The 27,989-nt window shown below is 40.6% G+C and overlaps 1 protein-coding gene across 2 annotated transcripts in view; it reads right to left on the bottom strand.

Annotated features, from left to right (window-relative positions):
• Nucleotides 1-27,989, bottom strand: part of ARHGAP1 (Rho GTPase activating protein 1) — a 44,310-nt gene that overhangs the window by 13,663 nt on the left and 2,658 nt on the right. For both annotated transcript variants that reach the window (XM_070760111.1, XM_070760103.1), the window contains exons 2-3: nt 12,045-12,199; nt 10,640-10,732 (exon numbers count right to left, since the gene is read on the bottom strand). In XM_070760111.1, the coding sequence (XP_070616212.1) occupies nt 10,640-10,732; nt 12,045-12,177 (226 nt within the window). In that variant the 5' untranslated portion in view covers nt 12,178-12,199. The remainder of the gene's footprint in view (nt 1-10,639; nt 10,733-12,044; nt 12,200-27,989) is intronic.

The raw sequence follows: 27,989 nt of genomic DNA, 5'->3' as shown, positions 1-27,989 counted from the left end.
AATATTCTAACTATCATAATAGTATATAAATGGTTAAATAAAATACAAATTTCCTCTCATAGAAATTTTATTTTGATTGATCGATTTATTGTTACTTCAAAATCATAAGGAAGACACCGTTTTGTCTTTTTCTTTAATTAGATGTACAGTATTTACAACTTCTATTGCATATATTCCTGTGACAAATGGAGCTTACTCATGACTGATAACAAGCCAAAACACAATGCCAAATATTACTAAGGCCTATAATCATCTTAATTGTGTTTTGATCTTATTTCTACAAATACCGAAATAATTAATACATGTTTAAACAGCATTATTCTGCAAAGCTTCAAATGAAACAAATGTCTTCACAAGAACATCTTTCAACGTATTAAATATGCAATATATTAGGATCAATGATCAAGCAAGGGACAATTGATGTAAATGTTAATATGATGGGGGGGGAGAAGGAAATTGTATCAAATGAGATACAAGCTACGTATGGACTCATTTGAAATAAACACTGCTTATGTAAAAGACTGATGCAAATAGCAGAAACAAATGGAACCTGCAACAAGGTTGGAGTACTCACTGTTCATGTTTCCAGACACTCCATTTGCCATTTTCCTCATTCCCCATTTTTTTATGCCTTCCACCCAGAGTTCGGCATCATTCCATGCCTATTAAGTATATTTGTCCTTATTAGCTTGGAAATCCCTCTCCTAAGATTTTCTGTTCTTTCTTTTTTTTTTCTCTCGTACCTGTGCAAACATTAGGATTTGCCATTCAAGCACATGATGGTGGAAGGCACTTGTGACAAAATGACACCTAAGAGAGACATGAAACCAGGAAGGCAATGCAGAGCTAATCTGAAACAATTATACACAGTTACCAGTCATGTCACAAGACCAACATCCAACAGTTTATCCCATGGTTGCCCAAAAATAAAGCATCTCGGTAAGAAACATTCATATAGTTCCCCAAAAATTGAATTACTATGGCACAGTACATACATCCAATGTATGCACTGGAGTAGATTGCAGATGCTCTTAAGGGTTTACTGGGATAACATTGTTTTGCAGCTGATACAATACAATGGAACCCCTTATCATTTTTTCTTCTTCTTACATCTATTTCAACAAAGGCAGATGTACTTCTCTGTTCTGCAGGATGGTATTCAAAGTTGCAAAAAAGATTAGTCCTACCACTACTATGGCAATGTTTCCTAAGTTATACACCGTAACTATTTAAGAGACAGAGCATAAATATTATTTTACTTTGACAAAGCAGTTGTTTCAGTGTGAAACAAGAACTGATAACAGGCTTTAAATATGGAAATGTTAATATTTCTGATTTATCCACTCACAATGAGTAAATATTGTACAACATTCTATAACCATCTAGCTCTTAGCTGGCTAATTTAACAAAATCTGCAAGTAGGAAGCATAGAACAAAAACAAGGTGAAAAACGTCAAGGTGAAGAAAAAAAAATGCAAGATGAAATTTTGCTCTATAGCAGCATTCCTGAATGGTAATGGAACACTTGCATCGCCTAATTTGTGTTAATAGGATGCCATGCAAATAATCAGAGTTTAAATTCACTACTTTGAGTTTTAATTTAAAAGTGGAAAGAAATAAAAATAGAAATAGCTGGTGCTTTGAAAACTGTTCATAGACAATGATCTCCATCTTCAACCTTTACTATTAGAGCAAATCCAATTCCCAACTCTTAGAAAAATCAACACCAGTTCAAAAGTAATTCATGGTTATATTTAGCTTCCTGGTTACTCCTGGTTAAAATATCATATAACACTTTTCCAACTTGTCTAATATCAACAAAGTTAATTACTCTTGTGTTTTAGTTTAGCAAAAAAAAAGCTATTATTTATGAAATATGATAACTGATTATATCATAATATGTGCCTTAATATTTATAAATATTTTATATGACTCGGAGAAATATTTCTATTGATAATTGAATTTATTGTGTAACAAATAATAAACAATAATTGAATTCCCATTATTCTAACCATGTATATTTAATAAATATTAAATCAGCTGGTTAGTTCTACATGAAAGTGCACTGCTGAATTTTAATTTGAATGCTGAATTATAAGAGTGTCATATTATACATCAGAATCTCTTTGGTGCACGCAGAAAAAAATGTCACTGCTATAAAATATGTACCTGCAATATCTTCCCTGACTATCTTCAAATATTTCCAGGGCTACGAGTTATTTCAAAATTGTCCAGGATATTTGAAATTCCAAAAACGAGTTCAATGTGAGATAAAGATGTTTTATAATAGGTGAAACACTTTAAATGTTGTTTAAAGTATAATATAAACTTTTTTCCTCCAAAAATTATTTAGTTAATAAGCCAGCCATCCTAGTTTTTTCCATTAATAAAGACCTACATGATTACAGAAGCATAATTTACTTTCGCTAGAATCTCTTCCTCCTTCGAATGCACTGTTTAGCTAATAATGCTAATAACGGGATATTGAAATGAACTTGGCTATAACTAATAAACAAAAAACTGTAATACAATGGCAAGTAGGAAGCTCAACAATAGCAAACTTGAGAAACCAGTGTGTTTCTATACCTCAGTAATGCAGGTATGAGAGTATTGTTAGGCTAAGGAAAAACAGGATTTTAAAAGGCAGAATATTCAACAGCTCAGAGAGCTTTCTTTTCTGCCCTTCCTCATGACCTTGTCTTTCATTCCGCATATAAAACTATAAATTTGCCTTAAGAAAAGAGGAGCTGACTACATTTACAAATTTTAAAATAGTAATTGCCAATATTTCAAAATTATATTAATCAACCTGTCTGTATAGACAAGTGAAGATAGACATTTAATTCATAGACATTTAAAGATACAATCTTCAAGAAATGTAAGCTTATGATTATTTACAGGAAGAGATTATAAAAATGGAAAAGCCATGGAATAAATGGATCTTAAAGAGATTTGGAAGAAATTAGCAGTCATGTTGGCGGTTCTAAAAGAAAGTGCTCAAAAAAGTACCAAAGCACAGAGGATTTCTTTAAAAAACCTGCCCATTTTCTAGATTTCAGGAATCAGTTTCGATACATGTAATGATGTTCACAGCAAACATTGAAGAGGTGCTATCTCTTCTCCCAGAATTTTAAATTAAAGAGAAATGGTAAATTAAAGAAATATTAATTACAGAAGAAACCGTCCCCACAAAAAAAATTGAGAAGGGGAAAGCTAACATTAATTATTTCCTAATGGGTAGAGTACCCATCACCATCCAAGAAAAAAGAAGTTAAGAGATGAGAGCAGAATGCCCCAAATAAGCCCACCAGCTGATGTCCGCTGCAGAGCTCTGCTAGGCAATTTCAAAGTCCCACATTCAGTTGAATAGATTGATTATATATAGGTAGTATGACCAAAATGGCTGTATCCCCAGTTTAGAAGAGAAGCATGGCTGCAATCTACTTGGCATAATGCACACGAGTGAACTTTGAGGACTGGGATTTAGCCCTCAGCTTCACAGAATTTGGGCTCCCTTGAGATAACCCAGCGGCAGGTCACAGTCATGCTAAAGAGTGCCATGATCTTAAATGCCAATGACAAGAAGACTAGGCATTTTACCTACCTGGCTGGACCCCATCAAGTACAACCTGCCCTGGAGGAATAGAAACAAAGGAACATTATACCAAAAGTCCCTTGAGTCCCTTAAACTGACTCCTTGGACTGATGACGAAGGTTGGAATAAAAATTTACATGCAAACCCAAAAACACACAGAGTATCAGAACATTCATTCCTAGATATTTTTGTTTTGTGATGCTACACTTTTTTTTTAAAAAAAGAGAATGTTCTTCCTTGATAAATCTAGGACATAATGCCATTTCTCCAAACTCTAAACCAATACTTTTTGTTGCATTTTGCTTTTTTTCTATACTAGAGAAAAGTACTACATTTCTGCTGGACACAATAAAGTTTAATTTTTTTCAGGCTACAAAATTTATTTTGTAGTCATGGTAGCACAGTGGTTTGAGTGCATTACTGCAGGCTATTTCTTCTGATCACTGACTGACTGCAATTTGGCAGATTGAATCTCACTCACCAGGCTCAAGGTTGACTCAGCCTTCCACTCTTCCGAGGTTGATAAAATGAGGACCCAGATTGTTGGGGGCAAAAGACTGACTCTGTAAACCATTTCAAAAGGGCTATAAAGCACTGTGATGCGGTATGTAAGTCTAAATGCTCTTGCTATTTAAACATGAAGATGCTCTCAGAATGTCTCACAAAGTCTGACTTCTTTCAGTCACTGGAATTCATTTAAAAAGCAGGAATTGAAAACAAAAGTTTAAACCCAGAGATCCCTATGTATATTTTATGTAGTAATCTCTTTTATAACAGTAAAGAATCGGAATACTATGGATAAAACATATAACTCAAAGAATCCACCACCATTTTTATTTTTCTTGCACTTTCTTTTGAAACTCAAGGTAACTGATCATCATTATTATTATTTATTAGATTTGTATGCCGCCCCTCTCCGAGGACTCGGAGGTAATACGGGTATAAGCAGCTATCTTAGTTTCTTAAATTTCATATATCCATCATTTATTCAAGAATAACTAGTCTCCCTTTATAGTATACATTAATATCCAAGAAAGCTGGTACATACAGCACGGCAGAAACTAATTGCCAGTTACCAAAAACAAACAAACATGTTTATTATTGGGAGAAGAAACTAACATCTCCAAACCCACCCACCCACCCCCCCCCCCAAAAATAGTCCTAAATACTGCTCTATAATCTAGAGTTGTCCAGATATTTGTGAGGTTCACTGGCTGGGGAGCATGTGACCCAATTCCCAATAAAACACAGGGATTTGTAGCAGTCAAATGAAAAAGTGTGTGTCATATGTATTACTTCTTCCCTGTTTTTTCACTATTCACTATCTTCAGTCATATTAAACTCTGATATTTGATATTTACCTCCTAGTTTTGAACTCCTCCTTAATCATCTCTAACTTGCCATTTAGTTGTTCTCTGGAACTCAATTCTGACCTCAGACAATGGTCCTTGCAGACAATGTTATGCTGTTCTATGGAAATGCAGAATATGAGCTCATCAAAATAGAATGCTTCTTCCTGAGAACTTCCTGAGAACTGGAACCAAGATTAAATTGTGGGCTACATTCAATGACTCTCTGATAGCTATAAATTCCTAGCTTCTTCTAAATTTTAAAGTTGTATGCACTACAATTGAAAAGGCTAGCACCAGCTATGTCTTCAAAGAGATTCTCATTAAAAGATTGAAATCCTCTCCAAAGATCGCTAAACAGAACATTCTCTACCACATTTTCTGCTACCACGTAGAGGTTATACAGTACTCATTTTTTCCCCACCACTGCCTTTATAACATCTTTTAGAGCAGGGCTGTCAAACTCCTGGCCTGAAGGCCGGATGCATCACACACTGACATGTCTATGTCATGTTTAGCAAGGGGGAGAGTCCCAATATGTCACGTCACATTGCCATGATAACGTGTTTCACACTCCTGCTTTAGAGCCTCCGATCCTAGAAGCCCCTTTTGTGCATCACTAAAATTCAGCTGCACCTGTAAAGTTGACCAATCTCATTTGAAGAACCCAGTCTTCGAATTATGAACTCTCTTCTATACAAAAAGATTAGTGATTGTGAGCATTGGCTGCACTTATTACATTGAGAGTAATGTTACATTGACTCAAATAATCAATTCAATTTGTGGTTCCTTTTTATCTTTAAATTACTTCTGAAATTTGTATGCAGTTCAAAATTTCTGTGTATGTACCGGTACTTTATATTGTCTTATATTTCCACCAGTGAACTATTGACCTTTCTCTCTTGTTTTCACCATCTGTTTTCCACTATTGGAACTATTCATATAATTCAGTCTTAATTTAATCAGGAAACTAAAATACTGTATAGTACTTGCTGTCTACCTAAGCAGTGTTTTTCAGCCATGGAGAAAAGACAACCACTGCAACATTAGGTTTTCCACTCTCAAACCCCACCGCCAGTGAAGAATACCATACTGTATTGTATCAAAAGTTGAGATATCAAAAACAACCAGTATGGTTGCATCACTAACCCAGCTCCCCCAAAAGTTATCAACAAAAACAATCAATACTGTCTCTATATTACACTCCAATCTGAAACCTGACTGAAATGGTCCCAATAATCTATTTCTTCAAGAAACTATAATCTCAACAATATTACTAAAAGGGGGAGACTGGAAGAAAATTGTTTTCCTCTTTCATTACATTGTTATAAATTTTGATACATTGTATTGTTTCAATCCCCTAATGTTTTCATGATATAATTACAGTACAGTGATCCCCCGATTATCGCGAGGGTTCCGTTCCAAGACCCCTCGCGATAATCGATTTCTCGCGATGTAGCGGTGCGGAAGTAAAAACACCATCTGCGCATGCGCGCCCCTTTTTCCATGGCCGCGCATGTGCAGATGGTGTTTTTACTTCCGCACCTGGGAAGACCCAGCAGCTGAGGAGCCGCCTGCCTGCCCGCTTGTCCGCCGCTTTTCCGCTTGTCCGCCGCTCTGGGAGTTGAAGACCCAGGGAAGGTTCCTTCGGCCGCCCACCAGCTGATCTGCTCGGCAGCGCAGTAGCAGCGAGGAGCCGAAGATGGGGTTTCCTCGTTGCCCACGCAAAGGGGAAACCCCATCTTCGGCTCCTTGCTGCTACTGCGCTGCCGAGCAGATCAGCTGGTGGGCGGCCGAAGGAACCTTCGCTGGGTGCCACCCACCGCTCGAGAGCAAGAGGGGGGGAGAGATAGAGAAAGAGAGAGAAGGAAAGAAAGAGATGAGAGAGGGAGGAAGAGAGTGTGAGAGAGGAAGAAGCAAGATAGAGAAAGAGAGAGAGAAAGAAAGATGAGAAAGGAAGGGAGTGACGTCATCGGGTGGAAAAATCGCGATATAGCGTTTCGCAAAGATCGAGATCGCGAAACTCGGGGGATCACTGTATATATTATTAGCATTCAACTATAAGTAAGTAAGTAAGTAAGTAAGTAAGTAAGGAAGGAAGGAAGGAAGGAAGGAAGGAAGGAAGGAAGGAAGGAAGGAAGGAAGGTATCCATATTTATTACAATATAAAATGTCAATATTATTAACATAAAATTATTTGGTGTTTTTTCCAAAATTAAGTATAATGTTAAAAAAGAACTACTACAATTCACATCAAAATATTTGTAACAAGATGTTTTTGGTCTTAAGTAATTACTTAACATTAAAATCTCTCCATTGTATTGTTATTACAGATAGATAGCTAAATAGTTAGATAGCTAGACAGACAGACAGGAAAATGCAGCTTAAGCGCACTTAACGAAAGTTAAAATATCTAAAAAGTAGAAAGGCAGGCAGGCGGGATTCTGAGGAGTGTTGGGTGCATCCCAGTTTTAGATATTTTGTGGGAGAGACAAGCCCTCCTTAATAGAGTATGGTTAAAGCCGATAGAATCTAGCACGATTCTGTCTTTAGCTATGGAAACAATAAAGAACTTGTCTCAGAAGAATTACCATGTGTCATTCTTTGTTTTTGGGCATGACCATATGTATAAGAACCATTCTTGCTTTATCCGGATGGAAATGATTGAGAACTGTTGAGAGCTGAGGTGGCCTCTTGATTAGGTATGCACCACCACATTGAAAGCATTGAAAATTTTCTCAAGGAAAATTTATCTTCACATGGATCCACACATGATCTGATGGGAGGCTATGAACAAGAGGATCTAATAAACAAGAGAATCTAATAAACAAGTGGCCAGACCAGTTGTGAAGATTCTGTCCATTTTCTCAGAAATCACACCATGACATACTTTCCAGACAACAAGACAGTGCCGCCGTCATTTTAACAAGACCTCACCAGTTGGAGTCTAATTCAGAGCAAATGCAAGCAACTTTACCCATAAGATTCTTAGAGTAATTCCCACAGCAACTGAGTCAGTTACCTATTCACACAGCAAAGAATGGATCATTTTAAATCAGCAAATGGATCAACCAATAATAACAGTATTCAAAGTATTGCATTTTAAAGCTCTTAATGCTGCAATGAAACCCCCAAAATGGGCTCTTGTGCTTGATTACATTTCATTTCATTTCAGCTCTATCAATTCATAATACTGGACAACATTTGTCTTTTAGCCCTTAAAATTTGCTTTCCTGTGAAATGAATATAGACAGGAACAGAAAATTGTGGATTCAAAAAACTAGGCCTTATTTTAGTAGAAGACCACTTCAACTGAGTTGAAGAAATTACTTCTACACATTGCAGCCCTATATCATACAACAAACATTTAGGAGTCCCTATTCAAAATCTCTGAAAAATGATTTTGTGCATACAGTAAATGAAAATGCAGAAGAAAAGTGAATTGAAATTCAGTCCAGTTTTTCTTTTTCTCATAAATCAGAGCTAAAAATCAATAGTTAGTTGTAATATTAGAAACATTTTTACTTGTGAACAGGGTAATTAGAGGTTAAGTACATATACCTTTAATAAACCTCCAAAAAACAAAGAAATTAAATTACAGTATATGCATAACATGTATTTATTTAAAGCTATTCTTGATTTGCACCTGCTCCATTGATAAACAGATAGTAAATGAACCTTCTTCTGAACTACAGTACAGTGTATACTGTTTACAATGGAAAAACAGATAACACAGAAAAATAAAATTAACATGAATACAAAAATAATTAAACTATATTAGAAGCACAGAATATGTGAACATTATTTACTTCCGACAAAATAAACAATATTTCTGGAATATATGAAGGTTTCACTGAACATTATTCAGAAATTTTGTCAAATGGTATAAATCTGAGAAAGTCAGCAATAGAACTATTCTTATGTATGCAAACACAATGTGTACCATAGTTATCTTTTGTTTAGCCCTATCTAACAATTTAACAGTGGAGACCTTGTTTCATGAATTGTTCAATATCTAGTTACAGTCCCTGAGAACAGGAGGGCATTCCTATCATATCTGCATAGAGAAGGAAGATACTTCCTGTGCTGAAAATCTCTCAGAAACCAACACTACAAAACTATATACTGTATAAAATTGTTTAAATGCATTTTACTGTAGAGGACTGTAACATGCCTTGAATCACCTTATACATTCAAAGTGCGTAAAGGTAAAAAAGACTACACAATTGGAGTTTGAAAATACAAAACAATTATTGCTATCAAAGAAATCTGAGTAAATGTGTCCAAAAACTATCCAGCAATTGTATTTATCCATATATTTGCAATTTCCTCCTTATTTATCATTTACTTTCTACACTAACCCACTCTTCATTTATATTCCTTAGTAGTCACTAGGAGAATCTGCTATCATGTATACCATGGTCGTCAAGTTCAATCATGTCATGTGATGTATCACGATGCATCGTGACTTTTTTGCCTTTGCAAAGCCAGGATGGGTGCAGCCTGCCCATGACACATCCAGCCTGTGGGCAGCCAGTTTGACACCACTGATGTATGCTATATTTGGCATTATCATTAATATTAATCATAAATACAAGTTAAAAACCATTGTCCACCCTTCCAATCTCAGGACATCATTCCCAGTAACAATTAACATAGCACATCCTTCTCAATTAAGTCTGCATGTTATGCAGATAATAGCTGAATTCAGAACTATATATAAATTAGCTAAACAGACATTTTAACAGTCTAGCTATCAATGAAATAGCAAAGAGATTAACTGTTTCTTTGCAAGTCTACGGGCCCAGGATTTTAAACAGTGGTTTGACTTTTCACTTTCAGATGTTCCTCAGACTTATTAGGCAGAAGGTACCCAATAATTTAGACTGAGAATTAAAATGCTTGCTATGGCTCAGAAAAATTAGAAGTATTTGGTTCTGAATAGATCACCTTATCTGGTAACTGTCTGCCAAATGTTATATAAACGTATGAAATTAGCTGACATCTCAGAACACCAGCATATTCTTGTGTTTATTTTAAAAAGTCACCTGAAAGCAAATCACATCTTATTGCTGCTTTCTAACGGCCTTTTCCAGGAAGAGGTTACTATCCCTTTGCCACCAATGAATGAGACAAAAGTTCTTTTTAAAAAAAAGAAGTGGGGAGGAAAAGTCCTACAAAAAGTTCAAAATATATCAAAGCAATTTGGAAACTGTCATTTGTAATAATTTTGATAACATTTTTGTAGTTTTCTCATTTTAGTTTTTCAAATAACTATTCTGCTACAAATGATTTCCATTATATAGTTATGATATAATCCAGAAATGTCAAAAAGCAATTGTAAGGCTAGGAGCCCACCGGAAAATCCAACCTCTGTAAACGTAATGTGAATTTAAAGAAATATCCTGGAAATGGGTTCAAAACGAATTCTCTATTATTGTCAAGAAAACCACATGGATGCAGTCATTTAGTCAGCAGTTAAATCTGAGAGAGGAATTGCTTTTTTATGATAAATCATACAGGCACTATCAAAGACTTTGGATCGCAACCTGTGTGCTTCAAAATTTAAAATTATTTCCACTCTTTGCAACTTTCAATTATTTCCTAGAGAATTTCTATGAGGAAAGAATCTGATAGTTATTGAAAACAGATTATTTATTTTATTTCAAATCATCATACTATAACAAAACAGTACCTGCTACTTCCACAATCTGATGCCTAGCAATATCATAGTAGGGATCATCCCACCGCAGATGTGTGGCAGAATCCGGGGAGCTCTTGGTATCATCTGTACAATACATATGTAAATAAACAGAAAGAAAAATATCACATAAAATCAAATTACTCAATAAGGGTACAGAAGTACAGAGAAATGTCTAGGTCTGTGATGGCAAACCTCTCTGTGGACACGTGAGCCGTCGCCCCAGCTCAGTCCCACCACATATGCGCCTACTGCCAGCCAGCTGGTTTTCAGATCTCTGCCACACATGCGGAGGGGAGGGGCGCATGTGGAAGATGCACACGCATGCGTGGGAGCAGGCGGAGTGTGGGGGGTTGTGCACGCATGCACAGGCAAGTGGGGGGGGTCACATATGCATGCACAGGGGTCAGAGCACATGCGGGTGCATTGCATTATGGGTGTGTGCATTTATTTATTTATTTTTATTTATTTATTACTTAGATTTGTATGCCGCTCCTCTCCGGCATGCGAGAACAAAAAGGTTAGTCATCACTGATCTAGGAGCATTATCAGTAAGATGGCTATATTAATTTATAACTGCACCTTTATTCAGGTGTGGGGTACAAATGGGGTACATTTACTTGTTCATCTGGTATTTCAAAACAGACAGGTGCATACAGCAAGATTAATTGTTTAAACATATTTATAAATGCATCTGCTTTAACTATATAAAGACACCATTAAGGGAACAAAACAATAGACTTAAAATCTGCCACAAATCCCAAAATGAGCAATTATAATCTACTGCAATTATAATCTATTGGCATCTATACTGTACAGATATTTCTTTGTTATATACAACCTGTAATATTCCAGTTCTTGTTTGTTCGTTACTCTCTTAGTCCTTTATTACAATTCATAGTCAGGATACCACGCAAACTATTTTGCAACATCTTAAAGAAATTTAAGATGAATGCTGTAGAACAGGCTTGTATACCATTTTGGATACAAAAGTAAACAAATGCTTCTGAGTATGCAGGCATCACTAACAGCTAATCTTTTCTCGAGGCTGTACTACAGCTGCAGAGGACAGTTAGGGTCTTGCAGAGAAAGACAGAGCTGATTTAACAGGCAATGTTTTCAGTTTATGGACTCCTTAAAACAGGGGTCCCAACCCCAAGGCCGTGGCTCACTACCAGTCCATGGCCCATTTGCAACTGGGCCATGTGAGTGGTGAGCTGGCATGCACATGTTCACAGTTTCACTTGTGCAAGTAGTAGGCCAGCGCATTGCATGCACACCAGCCTGCCACTCGCAAAACCCAGTTCTCCCCACCCACCCGGCCGCTAAGCTGCAAAGGTTGAGGACCGCTGCCTTAAAACCTGACTGCCACTTCCTGCTATTGTTTTTTTTAACTTACCTGACTTGGGGAAAACAGGCTCATCATCTGATGGCCAATTTTTGTCATCCAGTGAAGCCAATTTGAGTTGATCGAGAGATTCACTAGTATCTTTCAGACTCAGGTCCTCTTGTAAATCTGGGTATTGCTCCATGCTTCAAGCGCTCAAAAGATTACTGGAAAAGAAGAAGCCGAAATTTACAAATCAGCGAAGAAACATCTCACATTTTTTTCCTGGCATTTCCCAAAGTGTCCTCCTTTAAATGCCACTGTAGATGTGACAGACCTTTCATTCATATCTACCGTAACTTGAGAGGGGAGCACAGATAACACCGTTTTTATTGCAACTGCATTTTGTTTCATTATCCCTCTCATGCTAATATATTGGCTTTCCCTTCTGAGCCGCATAACAAGGGTGATAAGAAAAGGCAAAGCCAATAGGCCTGTCCAAATTATTTACTGAATAATTAGGGAAGCACTTATACTTTGGATGAGCAGGTCAAAACAGCAATTTTGTAATGAGGGTGGAAATTCTCCATGGATTTGGGATTAGGCATCATCAAACTGCAGCGGATATAAATATATTTATATCTAATATCTAAACCAAACATCTTTAGTATCTCATCCAGGCCAAGCAGAAGTAGAAATCTAAACCTGATGTCACTAGGGACCAGGTATGCCAAATTAAAACAAGACTGAATCCTTACAAGACAGAGATACCCTTGGGACAGAAATCCTCTGCTTCCTTTGATGCTTACGTTGCATCAAAGCTGGTGTGCACTTTAGTGGTTCTTCTGGCTCCACAACTTCTGCTGGACTAGGAATCAGTTGTGCCCCTTTTTGTACCAGGAAGCACTTGTCACCTCTCATGTAGTACTCACCTACGCTACACATGAGGTGTCCTTGAACACAATTTGAACTGACACAGAATACTAGCTAGTTCAACAGAATAACATCTGTTTGTGAAACAAAGACTTTTCACCAGCAAGGTTCTAAGTCCAATTACTCTTAAGGTTTGGGTCCTTGTTTGCCTTCAGAAACATCTCCCAGCAGAATCTGCCTGGCCTATATCAGTTTTTGTGATGTTTTGTGAATTCACTTTTCACGAGATCAGTGGGGGCGGGTCCAAGAGAGAGATCCCCTCTCTAGAGAATGACATATTCTCAGAGAAAATGTTTGTAATAGTAACGACTTTTTACATTGATTATTACATTTTTAAAAGTATATTTTGTTTCCTGTTTTTCAGATTGTATATTGTAATTTGTAAATATGCCAGATAATAAATTTGGTCATAAATACATTTGAAAAGCTTTACAAAACCCTAGACGAAACCTAATAAACATTGTGGTTTGATATTGTGGGTCAACATCCAATAGGAAGATGGGTTTATCATTTTCTATCCAATCAAACTAATGACATAGCCATAAAATAAATCTTCGTATTACTAGAGGGGGGGAAATTAAGACACATTCTGCATTCCTATCATTATAGCAAATTGACTACAGGTAGTCCTCACCTTATGCTTACAAACCATTCAATATTACAACAGATCTTCTTAGGCCTACTTATGAACTGGATTCAAAATTCCAATGGCTGCTCATTTGATCACTTTTTGGACACTTGGCAACCAGCCCACGTGTTTGGAAGGTCCTGTGATCATGTGACCATGATTTAGGACCCCAATTACAGACCATGGGTTTACTTAAAGACTGTCACATTTGCTTAAAGACTGACAATTCACTTCACCACAACCACAAAAAGGTCAAAAAATTGGATGCAGTTACGAGGTGACCGGCATAACTTACAATTGCAATTCCAGTTTTTTAGAAATGAGTTGCCACTACAGTACCTCCTTCCTAGGAGAAAAAAATGACTATCCAAAGGGCACTGACTGTGTGCCTAAGGTGGAATTAGAACTCATGATCCCTGGCTAGATCATCTAGATCAGTGATGGCAAACCTTTTTTCCCTCAGGTGTCGAAAGAGCATTGTGCATGCACAAGTGCCCACCACCCATAATTCAATGCCTGGGGAGGGCGAAAACAGCTTCCTCCACCCCCTGGAGGCCCTCTGGATGCCGGAAATGGCCTGTTTCCCTACTTCTGGTGGCTCCAGTAGGTTCGTGTTTCACCCTCCTCAGGCTCCAAAGGCTTCCCTGGAGCCAAGGGAGAGTAAAAACGCTCTCCCCCATCCCCCCCCGGAGGCTCTCTGGAAGCCAAAAATGTCATCCCAGAGCCTTGGTGCGAGCCAAAAATCAGCTGGCCAGGACACACATGCATGTTGGAGCTGAGGTAGGGCAACAGCTCGTGTGCCGGCAGATATAGCTCTGTGTGCCACGTGTGGCAGACGTGCCATAGGTTTGCCATTACTGATCTAGATTGATGACTCAACCTTTACACTACACTGACTCTCATTAATAGTGTTAGGGAATACTTAAAATCAACTCAAGTAAATATTTATGTATTTATTTTTATTTTGTAAATTGTGTATAAGATTATAAATTACAGTGGAACCCCGACATAAGAGCTGCTCTACTTAAGAGCAACTCGAGATAAGAGCTGGGAGGGGAGAGATATTTTTGTTCTACTTACAAGCCCAAATTCGAGATACAAGCGCCAAGGAGCTGTCTCCTGAAGCCAAACGCTAACTTCTGCGTTCGGCTTCAGGAGACAGCTGCGAAGCGGCGCGCGTGTTTTAAAAGGTTGCAGCCGGCCTGGGGGGCTCGGGGGGGGTGCTTGCAGCTTTCTTTCTTGCTCTTTTTCTTTCTCTCTTTTACCTTCCCTTCCTCTATTTCTTCTTTTCTTTCTCCTTCCCACCTTCTTCCCTCCCTCCCTCCCTTCAGTCCTTCCTCTCTTACTCTCCCCTTTCATAAGTTTCCTTGCTTCCTTCCTCTGTTCCTGTCCCTTCCCCCTTTCTTTCTTTCTTTCTTTCTTTCTTTCTTGCTCTTTTTCTTTCTCTCTTTTACCTTCCCTTCCTCTATTTCTTCTTTTCTTTCTCCTTCCCACCTTCTTCCCTCCCTCCCTCCCTTCACTCATTCCTCTCTTACTCTCCCCTTTCATAAGTTTCCTTGCTTCCTTCCTCTGTTCCTGTCCCTTCCCTCTTTCCTTCCTTCCTTCCCACCCTCCGTCCATTCATTCACCCATTCCTCTCTTGATCGCTTAAAGCCGGTCCCTGGTGCAAAAAGGGTTGGGGACCTCTGTCCTACAGGATTGGGTGGCAGAGAAGTTGAACATATGTAAATTTAAAAGTTTAAGAAAGTTTACAAGTTAAGTGAAAGAAACTTCATTATTCATTTATATGTACATGTACATTTCTTCATTAAAAACATGTCTTTCTGCATAATTTAGACTAACTTTGTGAGTTTTTTGAGGGCTGGAACCAATTAAAATTATTTACATTAATTCCTATGGGGAAAAGTCGTTCGAGATAAGAGCTGCTCGACTTAAGAGCCCAGGTCCGGAACGAATTAAACTCGTATCTCGAGGTACCACTGTATAAACATTAATGTGAATATATTAAAAGTATAAGCATGGTTTTGAGTACATGATATTTTACAAACATATGGGGACTTTAGGACAGGGACGGTAGGCATATTAAGGCGCTTATGCACACCCTTTACAGACCTCTTAGGAGTGGGGTGAGGTCAGCAGCAGACAGATTAAAGTTAAAGTTACGGGGGTTTGGGAAAGAAACTACAGAGTCAGGTAATGTATTCCATAATCAACTCCAAAATAGAATATTGTAAATATGGATCAAAGCAAGGCTATATCTAATATTAGAAAGACAACAGCAAAAATATCTCCATATAAAGCATTATATCATAATTTCAATAAATCATTGAGGGCACTGCATATTTTATAGCTGATATGACATTAATATATTTATGTTATCAGTCATATCAAAATGTATATCTACATTACACTTGCACTTCAGTTGACTATAAAAATATTGTGTAGGAAGTCTAGCTTGACAAAATATAACATTGGTAGGAGATATTAACACAGACTGGAAAATCTGCAAAGTTAACCTCAGCTATGGTTTGTTTGTCTCTCAAAGATGGGAGGAGCTGCCAAAGGGACAAAGAGCAGGACATTTTACTCTTCTGAATGAATAGCTAATGCTAGAAACATGCTTAAATTGCAACCAACCATCTGTCTTTAGCAATATCCTCAGTTTCTATGGAAACCTTAACCACCATATAAGGTGACTCATTCTCTTCAAAACAGCTTCAAAAGCATATTCTCAAAATTATCTAAATTTATCCAATTAAAGCAATATCCCTAGTATCAACATAAAAACTATCTCCAATTTGCTTATAGTAAATGATTCCAATTTTCTCACTTAGTGATTTGTGATTAGAATACAGTACATTAATTATCATACCACTACAGTACTGTATTTAGTTTATAAGTAGTATTTATATTCCAGCATATGGTAGATGTTCTCCTAATGCCATCTCAAAACCTAAATGATATAAGTATATGCAAGTAATATTTGATCTATGATAGTGTTTCAATATGTTGTTAAATCATCACTGAAGAAATGACCAACAAAAATATTGGAGGGAAACTAGTATTTATTTTCATATAAATCATAAAAATATTTTTCACTGACATAGCTCATACTTTGAGCAGAAAATCAGAGTAATGCATAAATATAAGATTTTTCACAATATTAATAAATTTTAACTATGTTTATGTTCCATTTGAAGATGAACATAGTACAAATACATTAAGATATTTGAGGTTCCTGGCCATATCATTCCTATTACTTCTTAGAAAACAGCTAATCCATACTTAAAACAAAACATATCCAACTTGCAATATTCAGCATCGGACTGAAATACAGTAATACCTCGTCTTACGAACCTAATTGGTTCCCGGGGGAGGTTCGTAAGACGAAAAGTTCATAAGACGAAACATTGTTTCCCATAGGAAACAATGTAAAGTCAATTAATCCGTGCAACAGCAAAAAAACCCGCAAAAAAACGCCGCCGTCCGGCTGTCACCTTTTGAAACAGCCGGGGGGCTTCTCGGCAGCCTCCCGAACGCCGAATGCCAAACCCAAACTTCCGGGTTCGGCGTCCGGGAGGCCGCCGAGAAGCCCCCCGGCTGTTTCAAAAGGTGACAGCCGGACGGCGGCGGTTTTTTGCGGGTTTTTTTGCTGTTGCACGGATTAATTGACTTTACATTGTTTCCTATGGGAAACAATGTTTCGTCTTATGAACATTTCGTCTTACGAACCTCCCCGGGGAACCAATTAGGTTCGTAAGACGAGGAAGTTCGGTAAAAGTTCGGGTTCGGGAGGCCGCTGAGAAGCCCCTCCGCCTGGCTGGCACCTTTTAAAACAGCTGGGGGGCTTCTCGGCGTCCTCCTGAACCCGAATGCCAAACCCGAACTTCCGGGTTTGGCGTTCGGGAGGCCACTGAGAAGCCCCCCGGCTGTTTTAAAAGATGACAGCCAGGCGGCGGGGCTTCTCAGCGGCCTCCCAAACCCGAACTTTTGCCGAACCTCTGGGTTCGGGGTTCAGGAGGCCGCCGAGAAGCCCCGCCGCCCGGCTGTCATCTTTTAAAACAGCTGGGGGGCTTCTTGGCGGCCTCCCGAACGCCGAACACGGAAGTTCGGGTTTGGCGTTTGGGTTCAGGAGGACACTGAGAAGCCCCCCGGATGTTTCAAAAAGCGACAGCCGGGTGGCGGGGCTTCTCCGCGGCGGCGGCGGGTTCGTAAGAAGAAAAAAGTTCGTAAGAAGAGGCAAAAAATTTCTGAACCCCGGGTTTGTATCTCGGGTTGTTCGTAAGACGAGAGGTTCGTATCATGAGGTACCACTGTATAATCTAATCTCTTACAAGATGAGGCATATCTAATTTGGCTTTTTTTCCCCTTCAAATATTAAACACCATTGGAGATTTCTTATTATTATAAAACAAATTACTAGTTGATATTTTAAAAACTCTGGGAAGAATGAGGAAACCTGAGGAAACCAGGAGTTGGAAGCTACCAAACTAGTTTTCTTGTTCTAAATATGCAAATCAAATTATTTGCCTTTTTCTCATAACACTAAATCATGGATGGCTGTGTTACACAGAGCACAGATGCTGTGTTCAAATAGCATATGTAAAACATCAAATGTTCAACTCTTTACTAAAATTGATTATTTAACTTATGCTTTTAACCTACAATAATTTGCAGATTGCTAAATATTTAAACATCAACTAGAGCATATATAGTAGTTCTCAACCTTTCTAATGCTGCGACCCCTTAATACAGTTTTTCACGTTGTGGTGACCCCCAACCATAAATCTAGCACCAATTCTCCCAACAGAGCTTTAAGCTGATTGGCAGGAAGATCAGAGGAGGACCCCACCGTAAACACCTGATTAGTCAGATTTTAAAAATATGTTCCAAGGCACCAGAATAGAAGCTTTAATTCCTAACACCATGGGAAATTTGTCTTTTCCCATGGTCCCAAACCCCAAGTTGAGAACCACTGTAGTAGAGATATTTGCCACTTGTAATGACACAGAAAGATAGGAGATGGTCCATTGCCTACATCTATTCTATGTAGGCAGCCTATGGGTTACAATCCACAATCCTTACTTAACAATGGCAGTTGGGACCTGAATTTCCATTGCTAAGTAATGTGACTGTAAAGTGCACCATCAGGTAATCACACCACATAGCAACAGCAATCCCTGCATTCCCTCTTGCTATAACTGAGGAACATGGGTCATTAAGTCAATGCCACCTTGCAACTTCCTGCCAGTTTCCAACAACCAAGGTCAATGGGGAAGAGAGCAGGAAGCCATAAGCCGTAAGTCCCAAGGCAGCTTGCAAGCAGGCCAGATAAATGGCGGCTGCTGGATGAAGGAGGGGAGACACAGCACAAGCACAACCAGATTCAAGAAGAGAGCACATGTGGGAAAATAACAGAATAACAGAGTTGGAAGGGACCTTGAAGGGCTTCTAATACAATCCCCTGGAGAGTCTAACCCAGTGATGGAGAACCTTTTTTTGCCTCAGGTGCCGAAAAAGCATGGGTGTACCCTATCACACATGCACGAGTGCCCACACCAATAGGTCAATGCTTGGGGAGGGCGTAAACAACTTCCCCCACGCCCCTGGAGTCCCTCTGGAGGCCAGAAATGGCCTCTTTCCCAACTTCTGGTGGGCCACGTAGGTTCATGTTTTGCCCTCCCCAAGCTCCAATGTCTTCCCTGGAGCCGGGGGTGGGTGAAAACACCCTCCCCATCTCCCTGCAGGCTCTCTGGAAGCAAAAAACGCCCTCTCAGAGCCTCTGTGCAAGTCAAAAATCAGGTGGCTGGCACACAACATGCACATTGGAGCTGAGCTAGGGCAACAGATCATGTGCCATCCGATATGGCTACGCATGCCATAGGTTCGCCATCACTGGTCTAACCCAAATAACCTGCGACTTTTTTTGCTGGATTCTGTTGACATTGCTTCTCAGAAGCCAGGACGATTACATATCACAATCACATGACTGCAGGATGTTGTAGATAAGTGTGAGCTGGTTGGGAAGTGATGAGATCGTGATCATGTGACTAAGGGGCTGCTGGGCAGTTGGGACTTCAAGGACCAGTTGTAAGTAACCACCATTCATTCAGTGCTGTCATAGCTTCAAATAGTCATTGAATGAGTGGTTGTTAACTGAGGACTCCCTGTATATATTCCAGGAAGCATTACCTTTCTTTTCAGATATATTTATAAGAAAATGAAGTTATAATTAACTTTCAAAAGTAATTTTAGATATTCAGTCCCAAACTTACTATATTTTTTCCCCAAAAGTTTCCAAAGCAATGATTATGCAAAGTCACTAAAACATGATTTTATTACTTCAAAAACATTCTGTTTATACACGGAGGCAAAGAATAATGCACACACAGTACAAAATGTGTTCTAAGATTAACAAAGAAAAATAATAGAATAATTTTAAAAAAGAAACTAGACATGAAACATCAAAAGCAACCACTGCTTGATCACTTAGCAAAACATGCATGTCTCAGAAATGAGTATACCCCCTCACATTTTATAAATATTTAAGTATATATTTTCATATTACAACACTGATGAAATAACATTTGTCTACAATGTAAAGTAGTGAGTATACAGCTTGTATAACAGTGTAAATGTGCTGTCCCCTCAAAATAACACAAGATACAGACATTAATGTCTAAAGTGCTGACAACAAAAGTGAGTACAGGTGTGCCGAAAGAGTGTGCATGGATGCTACTGTGCATGCGCAAGTGCCCACACCCATAATTCAATGCCTGGGAAGGGCGAAAACAGCTTCCTTCGCCTCCCAAAGGCCCTCTGGAAGATGGAAACGACCTGTTTCCCAACCCCTGGTGGGCCCAGTATGCTCGTGTTTGGCCCTTCCTAGGCTCCAAAGGCTTCCCTGGAGCCAGGGCAGGGTAAAATCTCCCTCCCCCATCCACCCGGAGGCTCTCTGGAAGCCAAAAACAGCTTCCCAAAGCCTCTGTGTGAGCCAAAAATCAGCTGGCCAGCACACACATGCACGTTGGAGCTGAGCTAGGGCAACAGCTTACGTGCCAGCAGATATGGCTCCACGTGCCACCTGTGGCACCCGTGCCATAGGATTGCCATCACTGTATTAGACCCAGCAGGAGAACTGAAGACTAGAGAACAATTGGAAGAACAAAACATAAAAATTGATTGGTGGCCCTATTTACAAATAAAAACCAGGTATAAAAAGGATATAGAAGGGACAGCTATACAGTGTGTCTGATAGGTAAGACAAAGACAGGCGTGTAATATTATTGTATTGAGAGATATTGACTGATCTGAATGTGAATGACCAGACCGTTTTACTTGACTGCGCTATTTCTAAAGTAAACACTATTTTATACACTTTAACTATCTGTCTTGTATGACTGAATAATTACTCATACCTCCTGGATATCTGCTGAAATCCCATGTTTTGCTCTGTGCATGTCCTTGATAATTCAAGAGGTCTGCACGCTCCTTAACAGTGGCCACACGAAATATTGACACTTTGGGCCCCATTATCATTTAGGGGTGTACTCACTTTTGTTGCCAGAGGTTTGGACATTAATGGCTGTGTGGGGTTATTTTGAGGGGACAGCATAATTACACTGTAATACAAGCTGTATGCTCATTATTTTACATTGTAGCCAAGTGTCATTTCTTCAGTGTTGTCACATAAAAAGATATACAGTGGTACCTCTACTTAAGAATAGTGATGGGCGAACCGAACCCACACAATTCGGGTCCGTACTGAATTTTGCGGTGTTCGGTATGCTGAACACACACCCAAAACTTTTTGAAACTTTGGGCAAAGTTCGGGGTCGCGTTCGACTTTCGGAATTTTGACGTCACCGGCAGGTTGCTAAGGATGCCAAGGTGATCACTTCCTGGATTCCATGGAATCCAGGAAGCGATCACCTTGGCGTCCTTAGCAACCTGCCGGTATACGTGACATCAAAGCTCCACCCCCGGAATCTCTTGGTGGGATTCCGTTTGGGTTCAGTTCAGGTTTGGCCGAATTTTGCGTAAAGTTTGTCCGAACTTGCCGAACCCGAACACCGTTGGGTTCGCCCATCACTACTTAAGAACTTAATTCATTCTGTGACCAGGTTCTTTAGTACATGGGTCTCCAACCGCCGGTCCGCGGACCGGGCCCGGGCCGTTGGGGGTTTTCAGCCGGTCCGCGGCGCCAGGGCCCCCTCGGCCTTTCCGCGCTGCCCACCGCCCGCCCGATTTGCCCCCTCTGCTCCTCTGCCACCTCCTGCCTTTCACCGCAGCTCCTCCCGCACCCGGAACGCACGCCCTGCCCGCCTCACATTTGCCGAGAGGACTTTCGCCCCGGGCTCTCAGCAAGGGGGCTGCATGAGAGGCGGGGCCGGCGGAAGGTGATATTCAATGTCGGGGGCGCACGGGCGGTTTTGCGCGCGCTCCCTATCTCCCTGCTAGCCCACTCGGAATACTGTATTCAAAATAAGAAAAGCCTTCGCCGGCAAAGGCTTTTCTTATTTTGAATACGTATTCCGAGTGGGCTAGCAGGGAGATAGGGAGCGCGCGCAAAACCGCCCGTGCGCCCCCGACATTGAATATCACCTTCCGCCGGCCCCGCCTCTCATGCAAACCCCCTTGCTGAGAGCCCGGGGCGAAAGTCCTCTCGGCAAATGTGAGGCGGGCAGGGCGTGCGCGCGTCACCGCTGAGAAGAACGGAGAGAGAACGAGAGTGAGTGAAAGCAACAGACAGCAAGATAGAGAGAAAGTGAGAAAGAGAGAGTGAGAGAAAGGGGGGGAGAGAAAGAGATAGCAAGAGAGAGAGAACAAGAGAGAGAAAGAGCGTGAGAAAGAAAACAAGAGAGAAAGAGTGAGAGAGAGAGAAAGCAAAAGAGACAGAAAGAAAACAAGAGAGAGAAAGTGAGAAGAAGAGAGAGAAAGAGGGGGAGAGAGAGAGAAAGAGAGAGGGGGGAGAGAGAGAAAGAGAGGGAGAAAGAGAGGGAAAGGGGGAGAGATAGCAAGAGAGGGAGAGAGAAAGAGAGAGGGAAAGGGGGAGAGAGGGGGGAGAGAAAGAGGAGATAAAGGAAGAGGAGAGAGAGAAAGGAAGAGAAAGAAAGAAAGAGGGATAGAAAGAGAGAGAGAGTGAGAGATGCTCAGTGAGCCTTTCTTTGAAGTTGCCTTTCTTTCTTTCTTTCTTTCTTTCTCTTTCTTTCTTTCTTGCTCTTTTTCTTTCTCTCTTTTACCTTTCCTTCCTCTATTTCTTTTCTTTCTCCTTCCTACCTTCTTCCCTCCCTCCCTCCAGTCCTTCCTCTCTTACTCTCCCCTTTCATAAGTTTCCTTGCTTCCTTCCTCTGTTCCTGTCCCTTCCCTCTTTCCTTCTTTCTTCCTTCCTTCCTTTCCTCCCTTCCTTTCCTCCCTCCATTTCTTGCTTTCCTTTTCCTTCCTCCCTTCTTTCCTCCCTCATTCCCTTCTTTCACTCCTTCCTCTCTTACTCTCCCCTTTCACACCTTTCTTTGCTTCTTTGCACCCTTCTTCTGTTCCTGTACCTTCCCTCTTTCCTTCCTTCCTTCCCACCCTCCGTCCATTCATTCACCCATTCCTCTCTTGATCGCCCCTTTTACAGCGCCGCTGACAGCTAGCTCCCCCCCCCCCCCCACCGGGCCATGGAAAACTGGTCTAGCTGAAAGCCGGTCCCTGGTGCAAAAAAGGTTGGGGACCTCTGCTTTAGTAGAAACATTCTTAAGCAGAAGCAATTTTTCCCATAGGAATCAATGTAAAAGCAAATAATGTGTGCAAACCCATTAGGAAAGAAATAAAAGCTCAGAATTTGGATGGGAGGAGGAGGAAGAGGAGGAGGAGGACAGTCACTGCCGCAAGAAAAAGGTGAGGTTAGCGCCCCCGTTTGCACCCAGACCCTCCAGGAGGCAACCTCGCACCAGGTGTATGGGAGGCAGCGTGAGGGAGTCACCACAGTGAAGTGGTTTATTCCCTCTCCAAGCGCCCAGAGAAAGGAAAATGCTCCGTTCGCTCTGGGCTGCCAAAGACTCCTTAAGTACCATTGAAAGGCTCCTCTGCCAGCCCAGAAAAGCCAGAGAATTAAAGGGGGAATGGCAGGAAACTGGCCGGGCCTTCATGCCACTCTCAAATTTCCTGGGAAATTTTTCCGGGCTCGGGTCCTTAAGAAGAGGCAAAAAAATCTTGAGCACCTGGTTCTTATCTAGAAAAGTTCTTAAGTAGAGGCGTTCTTACGCAGAGATACCACTGTACTTAAATATTTACAAAATGTGAGGGAGTGTACTCCTGTGACATATTGTAAATTCCTTTTCAATTTTATGTACACACTAACGAATCTTAGAGCTGTGTTTCTTGGAATTAAAGTCCGTATATCTTAAAGTTGCTAAGATTGAGAAACCATGTCTTAGAGCAGGGGTGGGCAATTAATTTTGCCATGGGGCCGCATGAGAAATTGGGATGGTTTTAGAGGGCCGGACTAATATAATTAACTCAGTTCTACCCAATACTGTATATAGATGTAGGTGTAGATGTAGATAAAGCAGTACGTATATAAATCTAAATGCTACGCTAGATCTGTTTAGAAATGTTAAGATGTAAAAACACTGGTATAAACTGACTCCGGAGTTCATTTTACCGTATGCACACGATCTAATCATAAATAGCATTTAGATAGCAATAGCATTTAGACTTAAATACTGCAGTTGCCAGATTTATTTATTTATTTATTATTTGGATTTGTATGCCGCCCCTCTCCGAAAACTCGGGGCGGCTCACAACAAGTGAAAAGACAATCCAATACATAATCCAATTAATTAAAATATTATAAATTTAAGAAAAACCCCTATACTAACATACACACACACAAGCATACCATATATAAATTCAACGTGCCCAGGGGAAGATGTTTAGTTTCCCCATGCCTGACGGCAAAGGTGGGTTTTGAGGAGTTTACGGAAGGCAGGAAGAGTAGGGGCAGTTCTGATCTCCGGGGGGAGTTGGTTCCAGAGAGTCGGTGCCGCCACAGAGAAGGCTCTCCCCCTGGGGCCCGCCAACCGACATTGTTTAGTTGACGGGACCCGGAGGAGGCCCACTCTGTGGGACCTAATCGGTCGCTGGGATTCGTGCGACAGAAGGCGGTCTCGGAGATATTCTGGTCCAGTGCCATGAAGGGCTTTAAAGGTCATAACCAACACTTTGAATTGTGACCGGAAATGTATAGATGGCTATACATCAACCATTACACTTGGTCACAGATAGCGGGTGGGCCGGTCATGGACAGCGGGTGGGCCGTCCCATGCCCAGGTCTGTCTTAGAGAATCTATACCCATACATGTACTTTAATGTACTTTTGTACATTAAGCGTGTATATGTGGGAATGGGAGCTCAAGAAATTATACCTGAATGGTTGATGCTCATGAATTTGTGTCTTTAGCTTATGAAGAAAGCAGATTTTTTAAATTTTCTGTATTCAATAAGCCCAACAAAACAATAAAATAAAGTTATATACATTTTTTGCAACTCCAGCATTACCATTATAATAAAATCCACTGAAATTTTATAGTAATAGTTGAGGTACTAAACAAAAATAGGCATTTAGCTTTCCCAGCCAGCAGTACAGTGCAGTTCAGGGGTGGGGGAGGCAAGTTAACCCAGAATGATCTTTCTGCTTTACAGCTTTCAGTTTAAATCAGACAAGATCCACTGACTGTATGACACAATCTGCTGAATCAGGTTATAATTTGAAAAATACCACACCATTCTGCCAGAACATAACTTCTCTGTGCTTGTTGAATAATTCTACTGGATCAGTTAATTTGATTCTGGTGATACTATAGCAAATCCAACAACTGGAAAAAATTGCATTAGTAACTTACATGCCTACCACTACTCCTAAATCATTCCTGGCCTTCTTCTATTTTTTTGCTGCAAATCCAATACATTTGAAAAAATTTCAGCTACAGTACACTTGTGCTTTATTTTGATTGTTATTTAAGGCAATCAATACCATATCAATGAATATACAGCATAAGAACCTTCAGAGGTCAGGTAGAATACTCTTAAAAGGAACCGTCCTTCAAAATTTCCCAAAGAAAAATTTCCAAACAAATTCTACTATCCTAGACAATACTGTACTATGCAGTTGTATTCATTTACTGTATCTCTCTGTCCAACCTCATCCACATATAGGTTACTTCTTTAAGACATCCATCTAAGCATCACACAATTTCCACTTTCTGTCACAGGTCAGGGAAACCCTTGCAATTTTCACTATAAGTACATCAAGCGGATTAGTACAAACTAACACTAAGACAATGCTTATAGTCAGAATGAATTGATTCAAATCCTCTAGTTTGCTTTTAGCAACTTCTCCATTCCTATTACCTTACTTAACATAATTATCTTTCTAAAGGGTCCACGTAACACAAATCTATCATTCAGATGACACATTATACTAAGCCAGTGATTTTCAACCTTTTTTGAGCCGCGGCACATTTTTTACATTTACGAAACCCTGGGGCACATTGAGCGGGGCGGGGAGGGGGGGGCTAAAAAAAGTTTGGACAAAAAAATTCTCTCTCTCTCTCTTCCTCCCTTTCGCTCTATTTCTCTCTCCCTCTTTCTCTCCCTTCCTTCCTCTTTCTTTCTCTCTCCATCCCTCTTTCTTTCTCTTCCTTCCTCTTTTTTGCTCTCTTTCTCTCTCCCTCCCTCTATGTCTTTCTCTCTCTCTCCTTCCCTCCCTCTCTTTCTCTCTCTCTCTTGCTTTCTTTCTCTCTCTTGCTCTCTCTCTCTCTCGCTTTCTTTTTCTTGTTCTCTTTCTCTCTCTTGCTTTCTTTCTCTCTCGTTCTCTTTCTCTCTCGCTCTTTATCTTTCTCTCTCTCTTGCTTTCTTTCTCTTTCTTTCTCTCTCTCTCGCTTTCTTTCTCTCTCCGAGCTTCGCAGCACACTCGACCATGTCTCGCGGCACACTAGTGTGCCTCGGCACACTGGTTGAAAAACACTGTACTAAGCCATGTTACATTACACTAACCCGGGGTCTGCAACCTTAAAGATTCAAAGAGCCACTTGGGCCCATTTTCTACAGGAAACAAAACAACAGGAGCCATAAAACCTGGGTGGGTGTGGCCAACCTGATGTCACTCACTCCCACCAGTCTCATGGCCCCTCCCACCCAGGTTTTGTGGCTCCGTGTTTTGCTTTCTATGGGAAACAGGGGGAAGGGAGCACTTACCCACGCCACCTTCTTTCTCTTGGCCCTGTTGACAAGGGTGGAGGAAGGCCAGGCCTGGGGGATCAGCCCCACCCTGCAAGATCCACCCCCGCCATTCTCTTCCAGCCCTTTTTGCTGGCGGCAACAGCAAATGTACTGCAATGAAGGCAGAATGTTGTTGCCGCGCAAAGGCAAGTAGAGGGGCACTTTGCTCCCGCATTGGCTCCAACCATGCCACTGCAGTGATAGGATAGCAATAGCACTTAGACTTATATACCTCTTCAGAGTGCTTTACAGCCCTCTCTAAGCAGTTTACAGAGTCAGCATATATTGCCGCCAACAATCTGGGTCCTCATTTTGCCCACCTTGGAAGGTTGGAAGGCTGAGTCAACCTTGAGCCTGGTGAGATTTGAACTGGTGAACTACAGCCAGCAGTCAGCAGAAGCAGCTTGCAGTACTGCACTCTAACCACTGAGCCACCAAGGGTCATATGGCTGAGGACCACCAAGAGCCACCAACGCTGACAGCTCTTTCATCCCTCTGCCGCAACAGGGAGCCCCAGCAAATAGTCCAAAGAACCGCATGTGGCTCCTGAGCCGCAGGTTGCAGACCCCTTCACTAATGGGGCTGCCTTTGAAGAGTGTTCGGAGACTAGAAATTGTGCAAAATGCAGCCGTTCGAGCCGCCCCGAGTCTACGGAGAGGGGCGGCATACAAATCTAATAAATAAATACAAATCTAATAAATAAATAAATAAATAAATAAATAAATATAGTGGGGCTACCAAGATCTGCCCACATTTCAACATCACTCCGTGAGCTGCACTGGCTGCTAATTGGTCTCTGGGCACAATTTATAATAATAATTTAATAATATTTTTTTACGATTTGTATGCCGCCCCTCTCCGAAAGCTTTATGTAGTCTAAAGCCCTACATGGCTTAGGACCAGACTACCTTTGGGACCGTCTTTTGCCTCATGTATCCCAGTGGTCGGTTAGGGACCTATGGGAAGAGTCTTCTCTTTGGCGCCCCCGGCCCTCTGGAACAAACTCCCTCCAGATATGTACCGCCCCCTCCCCTCTGGTCTTCCATAAAGCTCTGAAGATCCACCTCTGCTGGCGGGCATGGGGGCCTTGAACGATGAGATTATCTCCGGCTGATATTATGAATGATTGAATTTGATTAGTGTATGTCTGTATATGGCTTTTAAAAATATTTTTAGCAATTTGCATGTCT

Source organism: Erythrolamprus reginae, chromosome 1, assembly GCF_031021105.1.
Source record: "Erythrolamprus reginae isolate rEryReg1 chromosome 1, rEryReg1.hap1, whole genome shotgun sequence".
Lineage (NCBI taxonomy): Eukaryota > Metazoa > Chordata > Lepidosauria > Squamata > Dipsadidae > Erythrolamprus > Erythrolamprus reginae.
This window is presented reverse-complemented; position numbering and strand designations above follow the sequence as displayed.